The sequence below is a fragment of the Narcine bancroftii genome, chromosome 11, assembly GCF_036971445.1.
Source record: "Narcine bancroftii isolate sNarBan1 chromosome 11, sNarBan1.hap1, whole genome shotgun sequence".
NCBI lineage: Eukaryota > Metazoa > Chordata > Chondrichthyes > Torpediniformes > Narcinidae > Narcine > Narcine bancroftii.
In genome coordinates, this window is record NC_091479.1 from 105,279,075 (window position 1) to 105,291,905 (window position 12,831).

General features: G+C 45.3%; 1 protein-coding gene across 1 annotated transcript in view; it reads right to left on the bottom strand.

The window, feature by feature from the left end:
• The window catches only part of LOC138746282 (plakophilin-2-like), a 42,972-nt gene that overhangs the window by 23,978 nt on the left and 6,163 nt on the right, over window positions 1-12,831 (bottom strand). The window contains exons 3-5 of the mRNA XM_069904471.1: window positions 8,987-10,041; window positions 6,775-6,913; window positions 3,039-3,246 (exon numbers count right to left, since the gene is read on the bottom strand). Coding sequence (XP_069760572.1) covers window positions 3,039-3,246; window positions 6,775-6,913; window positions 8,987-10,041 — 1,402 coding nt within the window. The remainder of the gene's footprint in view (window positions 1-3,038; window positions 3,247-6,774; window positions 6,914-8,986; window positions 10,042-12,831) is intronic.

The window sequence follows — 12,831 nt, forward strand, 5'->3', positions numbered from 1 at the left end:
ATTTAATTTAAGCAGATCAACAAGGCAGGGATGCCCACTATCACCCTTATTGTTCGCGTTAGCTATAGAACCACTAGCAGAATTGATAAGAACAGAAAATAATATAAAAGGGAAAAAATAAAAGACAAGGAATATAAAATCAGTTTATTTGCGGATGATGTTATAGTATACTTAACAGAACCAGAACTATCAATAGAAGAATTATATAAGACATTGAAGGAATATGGAGAAGTGTCAGGTTACAAGATTAACGTAAATAAAAGTGAAGCAATGCCAATAAATAATGTGGATTTCTCAAAATTTAAGAAGGAATCACCATTCAGATGACAAATGCAAGCAATAAGATACCTAGGTATACAAATAAATTAAAATCTCGGCCATCTATATAAACTCAATTATTATCCACTAATGAAAAAATTACAGGGCGATTTAGAGCATTGGAAAGATTTACCACTAACACTAATAGGAAGGATAAACTGTATTAAAATTAACATTTTCCCAAGGATACAATACCTATTTCAGGCATTGCCAATACACTTGACAGAGAAATTCTTCAAGGAGTTAAAGAAAATAATAAGGAAATTTTTATGGAAAGGGGGGGAAACCGAGGATAGCACTAGATAAATTAACAGAATGGTATAAACAAGGAGGCCTACAACTGCCAAACTTTAAAAATTATTATAGAGCCGCACAATTAAGATACCTATCAGATTTTTATCGAACAAGGGAAAAGCCAGATTGGACAAGATTAGAACTAGATAAAATAGGGGAAAAGATACCTGAACATATATTATATAAATGGGATGAAAAATTGGTACAACATAGGAGTTCTCCAGTATTACATCATCAGCTCAATATTTGGAAGAAGATTCATGTAGAAAGGAATAAAACAAATTACCAATTACTAAAACTAATACTGATGCAAAACAAGTTACTCCCTTTTACAATAGATAACCTTTCCTTTAGAGAATGGGAGAAAAAAGCGATCAAAAGAATAGAAAATTGTTTTTCAGGAAATAGATTATTATCCTTTGAACAAATGAAGGATAAATATAACTCAAGATACAGTGTTGGCATATTACCAACTAAGATCCTACTTGAAGGACAAATTAGGAAGCAGTCTGAGGTTACCAGAGGGAAGTAACTTTGAATATGTGATTACAGACACAATGATAATCAAAAGATTTATAACAAATATGTATATTAAACTGCAAGAAAAGGAGAATGAGGAAACAAATGGGAAAACTGAACAAAAATGGGAACAAGATTTAAATATAAAGATAAAGAAGGAAACATGGGAGAAGTTATGCTCTGGAACTATGAGAAATACAATAAATACGAGGTTACATATGATACAATATAACTGGATACACAGGCTATACATTACACCTCAAAAGTTAAATAAATGGGACCCAACAGTATCTGATAGATGTTTTCATTGTAAAAGGGAAATGGGAACAACAATTCATGCAATCTGGACATGTGAGAAAGTGAAAAAATTTTGGGAAGATCTAAACCAGATATTAAATAAAATTACAGAAAACAATATACCAAAAAACCCAGAGATCTTCCTCCTAAGTTACATAAAAAACAAAGAATTTGGACTTGATTTGGATGGTGCACAAAAAAGATTTGTTAAGATAGCTCTAGCCGTAGCAAAAAAATGTATTATGTCAACCTGGAAATTAGAAGATAATTTGAGAATACAACAATGGTATATAGAAATGAATAAATGTATTCCATTAGAAAAAAAAACATATAGTTTAAGAAATAATATTACAATATTTGAACAAATATGGGAGCCATACATGAAACACAATAGAGAAAACCTACCGGGGACATCTACCACCTAAATTAATGAAAGGAGAAGGAAATGAAAAGAATTAACTCAGTGGAATTTCTTGTTTATTTTTATTGAATGATAACATTGTTTGACTGGTTTAATGTACCTTAGATTCTGTACTTTAAATGAATGGGGGGGGGGGGGAGGTAGGGAGGGTGGGATGGGTGGAGGGAGGCGGGGGGAGAAAATGACACTGTATATATTTGAATAGGAGAATGTATGTATCTTGGTCAATGTGGTTTATGGTGTGAAAAATTAAAAATTAAAAAAAGAAATGGCATGCTGTCAGCAGGTTTACCACGGGAAACCATCACAAGGTCGGCAGCCAAATAAATCAAAATTCTCGAAACTCTCAGCAGGACAGACAATATCTGTGGAGGGAGAAAATCAGGTGGCTCATCAGGACAGAAAAGTTTGTTTAATGGAGTAGAGAAGATGCTACGTAAAACTAAATTGTTTCTCAGTTTTCCACTTCTGATGGTGTCCAACCTGAAACATTAACCGTGGTTCTCTCTCCACAGCCGCTGCCTGACCCACTGGGTGTTTCCTGAACCATTTACCCTGTTTCTCTCTCCACAGACGCTGCCTGACCTGCTGAGTATTTTCTGTTTTTGGTTCAGATTTCTTGCACCTGCACTTTTTTTTTTAGTTTTCATGGCATGGATATTGTTGTTAGAGTAGAACAAGCCGGCCCATGCAGGTTCTGTGGGGAGAGGAGAGCCAAACATTTCATGTTGGTGACATTTTATAAAAGCTTCCAGCTGAATCTGTAACCCTGGGCAAGTGACTTAGATTTTTAAATTTAGACATACATACAGCACGGTAACAGGCTATTTCGGCCCATGAGCCTGTGCCGCCCAATTACACCCCATTGACCTATAACCTCTGGTACATTTTGAAGAATGGGAGGAAACCGGAGCCCCCGGGGAAAACCCACGCAGACACGGGGAGAACATACAAACTCCTAACAGACAGAGCGGGATTCGAATCCAGGTCGCTGGTGCTGTAACAGCATTGCACTAACCATGCCACGCAAAGAATGCTGAGAAAGAATGAAAAAACCCAGAGGAATGGTCACGGAGTCCATATGATGAGTGGGATGGGGCTGTTAAACCCCCCCCACATTCCTCCCCAGAATTGTGGTTCACACAGCTGTCACCAGGAGTTGGAGCACTGCTCAGTGATCACCACTTACCCGTGAGCTGCTTCTTCGTCTCAATGTCCTTGGTTTGCCCCAGAAGTTGGACTAGTTTCTGAAGCCCATCGTGTTCCTTCACCTCGATCTTGCTGTCATTCTCCTCAAACACCCCATTCCGGATCGCCCCACACACTGCTCTTTGAACTGCGACCTCATCACTGCTCAGCAGGGCCACAAGCTTTCCAATTCCATCCAACTCGTACAGCTGAGGGTAAGGGGGTTTGGGGAAGGGGGGGTGGGAGAGAGAGATATCAGACCCGAGACATGGTGCAGAAAGGTACTCAGTGAGACCTGCTGCAGTCTCAAAGCACCTTGAGCCACAAATATACCCTGAGCAGCTGCCTCATACCCACTGAAGCCAGAACTTCTGCAATGTTCTCTGGGGCAGTTCAGGAGAGGGGAACAGGAAACCAGGAAGCTCATTTTACATTTACTCAACTGACGATCAGACTTTAAAACTGCTAAGCCTTTGCTCCCAATCTGTCAGGATGTTTTAATACCAAAAGCATCAGGTACTGAGCTATAACCTTCTCCAAAAGGCCAGCACTTAGAACACTACAGCACAGAAACAGGCCCTTTGGCCCTTCTAGTCTGCGCCTAACTTTTTTTCTGCATCATCCCATTGAACTGAACCCAGTCCATCGCCCTCCAGACCCCTCCCATCCATGCACCTGTCCAATTTCTTCTTAAATGTTATCATTGAGCCCACATTCACCACTTCAGCTGGCAGAAAGAAGTTCCCCCTCATGTTCCCTCTAAACTTATCCCCTTTCACCCTTAACCCACGTCCTCTGTTTTGTGTCTCACCCTCAGTGGAAAAAGCCGACCTACATTTACTCTGTCTGTCCCCCTCATAATTTTAAATACCTCTATCAAATCTCCCCTCATTCTTCTACATTCAGGGAATAAAGTCCTAACCTGTTTAACCTTTCCCTATAACTCAGTTCCTCAAATCCGGGCAACATCCCAGTAAATCTTCTCTGCACTCTTTCTGTCTTATTGATATCTTTCCTGTAGTTGGGTGACCAAAACTGCACATAATACTCTAAATTTGGCCTCATCACTGTCTTGTACAACTTTACCAAAACATCCCAGCTACTACACTCCATACTTTGATGAATGAAGACCAATATGCTAAAAGTTCTCTTTACAACCCTGTCCACCTGTGAAGCCACTTTCAAGGAATTATGTATCTGTATTCCCAGATCCCTCTGTTCTACTGCACTCCTCAGTGCCCAACCATTTACCGTGTATGTCCTTTCTTGGTTTGTCCTTCCAAAATACAGCTCACACTTGTCTACAATTAAATTCCATCTGCCATTTTTAAGACCATTTTCCAGTTCCCTCTTCAAGCTTTGAAAACCTCCCTCACTGCCCACAACACCTCCAAACTTAGTGTCATCTGCAAACTTGCTGATCCAATTTCCCACATTATCATCCAGATCATTGATATAGATGACAAACAACAATGGTCCCAGCACCTATCCGAGACACACCACTAGTCACAGGCCTCCAGTCTGAGAAGCAAATTCCACCACTACTCTCTGGCTTCTCCCGTCCAGCCATTGTCAAATCCAGTCACTATTTCACCATGGATACCAAGCGACTGAACCTTTCTGACTAACCTCCCACTTGGGACCTTGTCAAATCCATGTAGACAATATTCACAGTCATTCCTTCATCAACTTTCCTGGTAATCACCTCAAAAAACTCTATAAGATTGGTTAAACATGACCTCCATGCACAAACCCATGTTGGCTATCTCTAATCATTCTGGCTATCCTAATAATTATATATCCGATCTCTTAGAATACCTTTAGTAATTCAACTATTATTGATGTCAGGCTCATTGGTCTATAATTTCTAGGGTTACTTTTAGAGCCTTTTTTAAACAACACAAGTTACTCTCCAATCCTCTGGCACCACAACCATAGCTAAGGACATTTTAAATATTTCTGCCAGAGCCCCTGGAATTTCTGCACCAGCCTCCTTCAAGGTCCAAGGGAATATCTTGTCAGGCCCTGGGAATTTATCCACCCTTATTTGTTTAAGACAACAAGCACTTCCTCCTCTTTAATCTGTGTAGGTTCCATGACCTCATTGCTTGTTTTCCTTACTTCCCACAACTCTTTGCCTGTTTCCTGAGTTAATACTGATGAACAAAATCCATTTAATATCTCCTCCATCTCTTTTGGTTCCATACAGAGATAACCATTCTGATTTTCAAGGAAAGCAATTTTGTCCCTTATTATCCTTAATGTATCTGTAGAAACCGTCAGGATTTTCCTTCACGTTGTCAGTCAAAGCAACCTCACATCTTCTTTTACCTTCCTGATTTATTTCTTGAGGTTTTTCTTGCATTTTTATACTCCCCACGTACCTCATTTGTTCCTTGTTGCCTCTCCCTGTTATAGCCCTCTCTCTTCTTCTGAACCAGATCCCCAATATCCCTCGACAACCAACATTCCCTGTATCTGCTAACCTGGCCTTTGATCCTGACAGATACATACAAACTCTGTTCTCTCAAAATTTCCCCTTCGAAGGTTCTGCACTTACCTTGCACATCCTTGCCTTGAAAACAACTTATTTCAATCCACACATTCTAGATTCCTTCTCATTTCCTCCAAATTACCGTAGCCTTTCTCCAATTTAGAATCTCAACCCGAGGCCCAGATCTATCCTTCTCCATAATTAACTTGAAACTAATGACATTATGGCCACTGAACCCACAGTGATGCTTCCCTACACATATTTCTGTCACCTGTCCTGACTCGTTCCCTAATAGGAGATCCAGTACTACACTCTCTCTCTCATTGGTACCTCTATATATTGGTTTAGAAAACTTTCCCAACACCTTTGAGAAACTCTAAGCCATCGAGACCTTTTACAGTATGGGAGTCCCATCTGGACAGTATGTGGAAAATTAAAATCCCTGACTATCACAACCTTATGTTTCCTGCAGTTATTTGCTCTCTCTACAGATTTGCTCCTCCAGTTCTAGTTGACTATTGGTCTAAAATACAACCCCATGAGTGTGGTCATACCTTTCCCGTTCCTCAGCTCCACCCATATAACCTCAGTAGATGAGCCCTCTGGTCTGTCCTGCCTAAGCACAGCTGATGAGCAATGCCACTCCTCCTCCTTTCATTCCCCCCCCCCCCGATCTATCGTGCCTAATGCAAGCCAGAAACTCAGGACCCCAAGGTGCACCCTGTGTCTATAGGAGGCCAAAGGATGGGGATCCTAAGGTGTGACTGTCCAAAGCCTTTCCACCTTCTCCAAGGCACAAATCCAGCTCCAACAACTCAGGAAACTGTGACTGGGGTCATTGCGATCTAACCCCCACCCTGCGCAGTCACTCGCTCCACCACAGTGCAGAGGCTGCAGTGCGCACTGTCTGCAAATCCACCTCATCTGGGCTACTCCAAAACACATGACCCCAACTGGGTCAGCTAGCGCAAGGAAAGCCACCACCAGCTGTAACCCCCTTCTCCCACTGGACCCCCCCCTCCCCCACCCCCACCAGACCCCCCCACCCTCACTGGATTCACCCCTCCCCCACATACATTGTCACCAGGTCCACTTCCTGGACTCTCTCCATGGGGGTGACTGAATCAGAACAGTTCAAGGAAGCAGCTCATTTCTCCATCCTCGGGGACAATTAGGGATGGCAATAAATGCCGGCCTTCCCAACCCCTTCCCACACTGACAAAGAGAGCAGAGTACGAGTTACCTCCTTCTTTGCTTCAAGTCTCTGGTAGCACTCGTGTTGGATGAAGTTTGCTCCGTACACCACATAGTCCACCTTCTCGTGTGTCAGGGCGGAGACTGCGGTTTCCATTGTCCACTCCCCACCATCATCTACACTCACACTGAGCACACACAGCAATTCGTGTTACCCTGGCATCAACACCAAACCTTTCCTGTCACACTGAACACTTTTAGCAGCTGCTGCACTGGTTACCATCCTTGGACATGAGCAAGGGACTGCTCCCCGTCCTGGAGTGAAGGAATTGAATGTCCCATGTCTGGATCCAGACCCTTCGGTCCAACGTTTGCCTGCCAACCTCCTAGCGGTCAAACATATCTAAACCTTGCCTGTTTACGGTCTGTACATCTTTTGATTATTACAACTTTCCTCCATTACCACTTCCTCTGGAAGCTTGTTCCACGTTAGGGCGGCACAGTTAACGCAGCGCTATTACAGTGCCAGTGACCTGGGCTCGAATCTGGCGCTGTCTGTACGTTCTCCCCATGTCCATGGGTGTTCTGGATTCTTCCCACGTTCCAAAGATGTATGGGGTTAGGAGCATATTGGGTCACATGGGTGTATTTGGGCACTGAGGGCTCGTGGGACGGAAGGTTTGTTACTGTGCTGTATCTCTAAATTAAAACCAGATTAAAATATCCCACCACCCTCTGTGTGAAGATGGCCTCAGGTTACCCTCTCACGTTAAACCCAAGGCTATGACTATTTACTGAACATACTTGTATAATAAGTCAAGTTTTTTGGACTAATTGTTTGGGTCAAATTTGAGGGTCGACTTTTACATGAGTTATACTTTTGACTCCGGTACATACCTGTGTCTTTCAAGGGAGCTTGGACGGGCAAGCAGTCAGGGGGTCAGGAGCTCGGACAGGTGAGCGACTGACTGGGACATCGGGAACTTGGAAGGCCAAGCGGCCGGAGCATCGGGAGATCGGACAAACGAGCGGCCGGGATGTCGGCATCTTGGATAGACAAGCAGCTGGGACGTCAGAAGCTCAGAAGGGCGAGCGGCTAGGGCCAAAAATGGGGGGGCTGGGATCGAATTTTACACAAGTATATACAGTGCCTCATCCATGCCCCTCAGGATTTTATAGACCAAGTTCCCTCAGCCTCCTGCGCTCCAGATGATTATAACCAGTCCCAGCAGCTGCATTAACATCTTGCTCCAAACTCCCTGAGTTGGCTTTGCAGGTCACTCTGGGAAAGTGCGAGGGGTTAGCATAGGTAGAAACACCCCTCCCTTGGCCATCAAATTCTGGGGCTGCAGTTTGAGCTGCTGCCCTCACATCTTCACCAACAAGAGTTTGAACCTGACTCCTCCTGCTGTCGGTGTGGAGTTTGCATTTCCTCCCTGTGACTGCATAGATTTTTCCCACAACCCAAGGTTGATGGGTTAACGGGCCTCTCAGCTGGCCCTCGTGTGGAGGTGAGTGGCAAGGACTCAAAGGGCAGGTGATGGTCAGTTTATGTATGAGAGAGAGAGAGAAAGGTTGTCTGGGACAGGTGACAAGGAGAGAGAATGGGAATGACAGGATTGTTCTGCTGGGAGCTAGCATGAACCAAGTGGACTGAAGACCTCCTTCATTATTACTAAGTGAGGAAGCCCATGATTACTCCAGAGGAGATCCAGAACTGGAAACTCTGGCTGTGTGTGTGTTAGAGATGGGGCAGGAAGCTCTGGAGAGATTTACTCATACGAGTTTCTGCAGGATATCGATGGGGTAAACAAGAAGGCCAATGGGGTAAACGAGAAGGCCAATGGGTCCAAATCCAGGGGGTAAAGAAGCAAAGCCTGGAAGGGCAAGGTGAGTGGAGGAACATCTTTCCCCAGATTGTCAGGGGTCCTGATCTCACAGCCAAATGATTGGGAGATGGTGGAAGGCTCCCACAGCTAGTGAACCTGCTGAGCAGAGATCATCAGGGCTGCAGCCTCACTGCTGGGGGATGGGGAGAGATTGGACATCCCCTCCTGCCACCACACACACAATGGGCTACGTGATCTTCTCAGACCGGTAAATTCCAGCAGATATCTACGTAGGAGCATGGACTTGGGATCAGCCCTGGTCTGGAACAGCAGAGCAGGCATAGAGGGGCTGAATGGCCAGTGTTAGCCTCTGCTTCTTCACCAATCAGCACATAATTGAAGAGTAGATTTGGCACCAAGTTCCATCCTTACCTCCCAGATGCGGTCATAGGTGACCCACGGTTTTCTTGGCGTGTTGAGGTATAACTGCTGCTCTGGGCCGGAACTTGGCAGGATGAGGTGTAACTGCCACTCTGGGCCTGTATGTCTCCCGTTGAGGTGTAACTGCTACTCTGGGCCAGTACATCTCCCGTCAAGGTATAACTGGCACTTTGGGCCGGTACTTGGCAGGACGAGATGTAACTGGCACTCTGGGCCGGTACATCTCCTGTCAAGGTGTAACTGGCGCTCTGGGCTGGTGCATCTCCTGTCAAGGTGTAACTGGCGCTCTGGGCTGGTGCATCTTCCGTCGAGGTGTAACTGGCGCTCTGAGATGGTACTTGGTCCTGAAGTGCATGAATCTCTGCTGGAAATAACCCCTCGGTGACATTGCTCATGGTGGAGTCACTGGTGAGGAATGACGTTTGGTTCCAGTTGAATCTGCTCACCACGTGATCCATCCTATTCTGCATGCCGTCATGGCAACCTAACGAGACCCCCTGAAACTGCTGGTCCAGGGACGTGCGCTGGCTACTCCCCAAAATCTGTGCCGTGTTTTGTTCGAGGCCGGAACGTTGGATCATGATACACTCGGTGGAAAGACCAGGAACAAACACACTGTCAGGGCTCCAAACCTCTGCACATGTGGGCCTGACTGGTTTCTGGTTGGGGTGGGACCAGGACCTGTTGAAGCGAGGAGTCTGGGGAATGCTGAAGCCCTCGGCCTGCACATACGTGGTACGGTGCAACACAGCGGGCCTGGTTTTGTTCGGCCAACCACCCAAGCTCATATCAGCGGAGAAGCTGCGTTGCTGAGAGGGCATGGCCCGGATTCTCCCTGCGGACCCAGTGCTTGGATACCTGGCCTCCTTCCGCAGGCCATAATGCACCAGAACTGGGCTGTCATCCACAGCGACCTCGATCCTGCGGATGGGTTTGCTTGCGTGGCTCTGCCATCCTTGGGACAAGAGCTTCCCAGTCTGCGAGGAGCACCTAATGACTTGGCTTCTCTGCCCAGAATTCCTTCGATAACTCACTGGACCCCGGCGCTGTCAAGGAAATAACAAACTTATCTCAGCACCAGCTCTAGGAAGATCATCAGGGTCAAGGTCACAACCGCAATGTTTCAAGAGCCCACAAGAATCAAGAGTGGGCCACATGGCCCGACAATTCTGCTCCACCATTTATTAAGGCCATTCATTCAGAGATTTACTAGGATGTTGCCCAGACTCCAGGAACTGAAGCACAGGGAAAGGTTAAACAGATCAGGACTTTATTCTCTGGAGCGTAGAAGAATGAGGGGAGATTTGATAGAGGTTTTTAAAATTATGAGGGGGAGAGATATAGTAAATGTAGATCGGCTTTTCCCACTGAGGGTCGGTGAGATACAAACCAGAGGACATGGGTAGAAGGAGGAAAGATTTAGAGGGAATATGAAGGGGAACCTCTTCACAGAGAGTGGTGGGAGTGTGGAACGAGCTGCCAGCTGAAGTGGTGAATGCGAGCTCAATTTTAACGTTTAAGAGGAATTTGGACAAGTACATGGCTGGGAGAGGTATGGAGGGATATGGACTGGGTACAGGTCAGTGAGACTAGGCAGACAAATGGTTTGGCACAGACCAGAAGGGCTGAAGGGCCTGTTCCTGTGCTGCAATGTTCTATGGTTCTAAAGCCTTGGGCATGGACTCAGGTCCACTAACCCGCCTGGTCCCCACAACCCTGAATTCTCCAACTATGCAGAAATCTGTCTAACTGTGCCTTAAATACATGTAGTGAGGCAGCCTCTCCTGTTTTCTTGAGCAGACCATCCCACTTGGAGATTTATCATTCACCTGCATCCAGCAGCAGAGCCCAGTGACTGGAGCATCACCATGTCTTTGAACAACCTGTCACTCTAACGCACGAGTCAACACATCCATTCTCCCCACCCATCACTCCCATCTCACTGCAAAGGCCAATTAACATCCGGGGAGGGCTGCGAATCTTGTTCTGAACATCACACAGCACAGACTAGGCCCTTTAGCCCAACTCGTCTGTGCTGACCAAGTTGGGCCTGCATTGGGTTCCTTCCCAGAATCCTTCCTATCAAAGTGTCTTTTCACTGGCAAAATTGTCCCCACTTCCACAGCTTCCTCTAGCAGCTCGAACCAGATACGGATCATCCTCTGAGTGAAAACGCTGCCCCTCAGATCCCTCTTGAATGACAGGGCAAGCTAGAAGGGCCAAAAGGCCTCCCGCATCTCTCTGTGGAGCTGGTTTCGGAGCTATGAAGCCAGGATCCAATGATAAGCTGGTCATAATGCTGGAGGTTCTGGTGAACAAAGCAGTCGCAGGCAGGAACCAGTGAGGTGCTCCCACAGAGCTCGCTGTCAGAGGAGAAGGTGGAAACAGATACAGTCACTGTGCTTTAGAGATGTTTCAACATACAGTAAAACCCCTGTTATCCGGAATTCAAGCAACCGGCAAAAAAAAATTAAAGAAAATAAATAGGCATAAAAATTACAGGTTTAAAATTGGTGCCTCAATGTTAGTTCACCAATCGCACAACACGCAATCTCAAGCAACCAGAAATTTCACTTATTCGGCATCTACCAATCCTCATATGTGCCGGATACCAGGGGTTTTACTGTACTAAATGGGCAGGGCAGAGAAGGATATGGGCCTAATGTGGCCAAAGTTGACTCGTGCAGCTGGGCAATAGGGACAGCATGGGTGTGGTGGGCTGAAGGGACTGTTGTTCAACTGTACAACTCTATAACTGACCCAAACACTGAGCTGTGCTCCCACCGAAGCCCTGAACACATGGCTCCAGAGCAAGTCTTGTACTGTGCTGACAGTGGTGGTGGAGATCAGCATCAATATAAACACATGACACCTGCGTCCTGCCCCAGGCACCTCCTGCCTTTTGGCTGACAGTCAACTGCTCTGGCCCAGCTCAAGTTCCATCATTGTTCCCAAGATTATCCTGTGTTAAAACAAGTTGAATCAGTCTCCTAGCTCATTCATGTCTTAAACTATCTCCCCTCTCCAAATCTGATATAGAATTGTCAGGTAATGACATCCTTGCAGCCAATCAAGATGATAGATCTGTTAAACCTACAGACAATAAATTTGGTGACACTTCAACATCACTGCACCAGAATAGTCCAGATACCTAGATCACAAGATGTAGGAGCAAAAGTTGGCCAATCAGCCTATCGAGACAGCTCCATTGCCCAGACTTCTCCCCGTAACCCTTGATGCCCTGACTAATCAAATCTCTGTCAATCTCTGTCCTAAATACACCCAAGAACCTCGCTTCCACAGCCGCCTGAGGCAACAAGTTCCACAAACTCTCTGGCTAAAGGAATTTCTCCACATCTCTTGTTTTAAATTGATACCCTTTTATCCTGAAGTTGTGCCCTCTTGTCCTGGACTCCCCGACCATGAGAAACATCTACTCCATCACGTCTACAAGGACAATATATTCTACAAGATTCTGAGAGGCCTGGACAGGGTGGGATCAGAAAAATCACCAGTCTGTACAAAGTGAAGGGAGGGAAGTTCAGGGGATACGTCAAAGGTAAGTTTTTTTTTTTTTTTTTTTTTTTTTTTTTTTTTTTTTTTTTTTTTTACACAGAGTGGGAGCTTGGAATACCTTGCTGGGGATGGTGGTGGAGGCTGAAACATTAGGGGCATTTAAGAGACTCTTAGACATGGGTTTTGTTATATTTTTAGTATGAATACATTGGTCAGCACCATATTGAGGTTCTGTTTACATTGTTTTATACCATTACGGTAAGCAATGTTTTCCAATCAATCATCAAATCGAGTCAGGCGTCAGTAGGAACACTCATCTG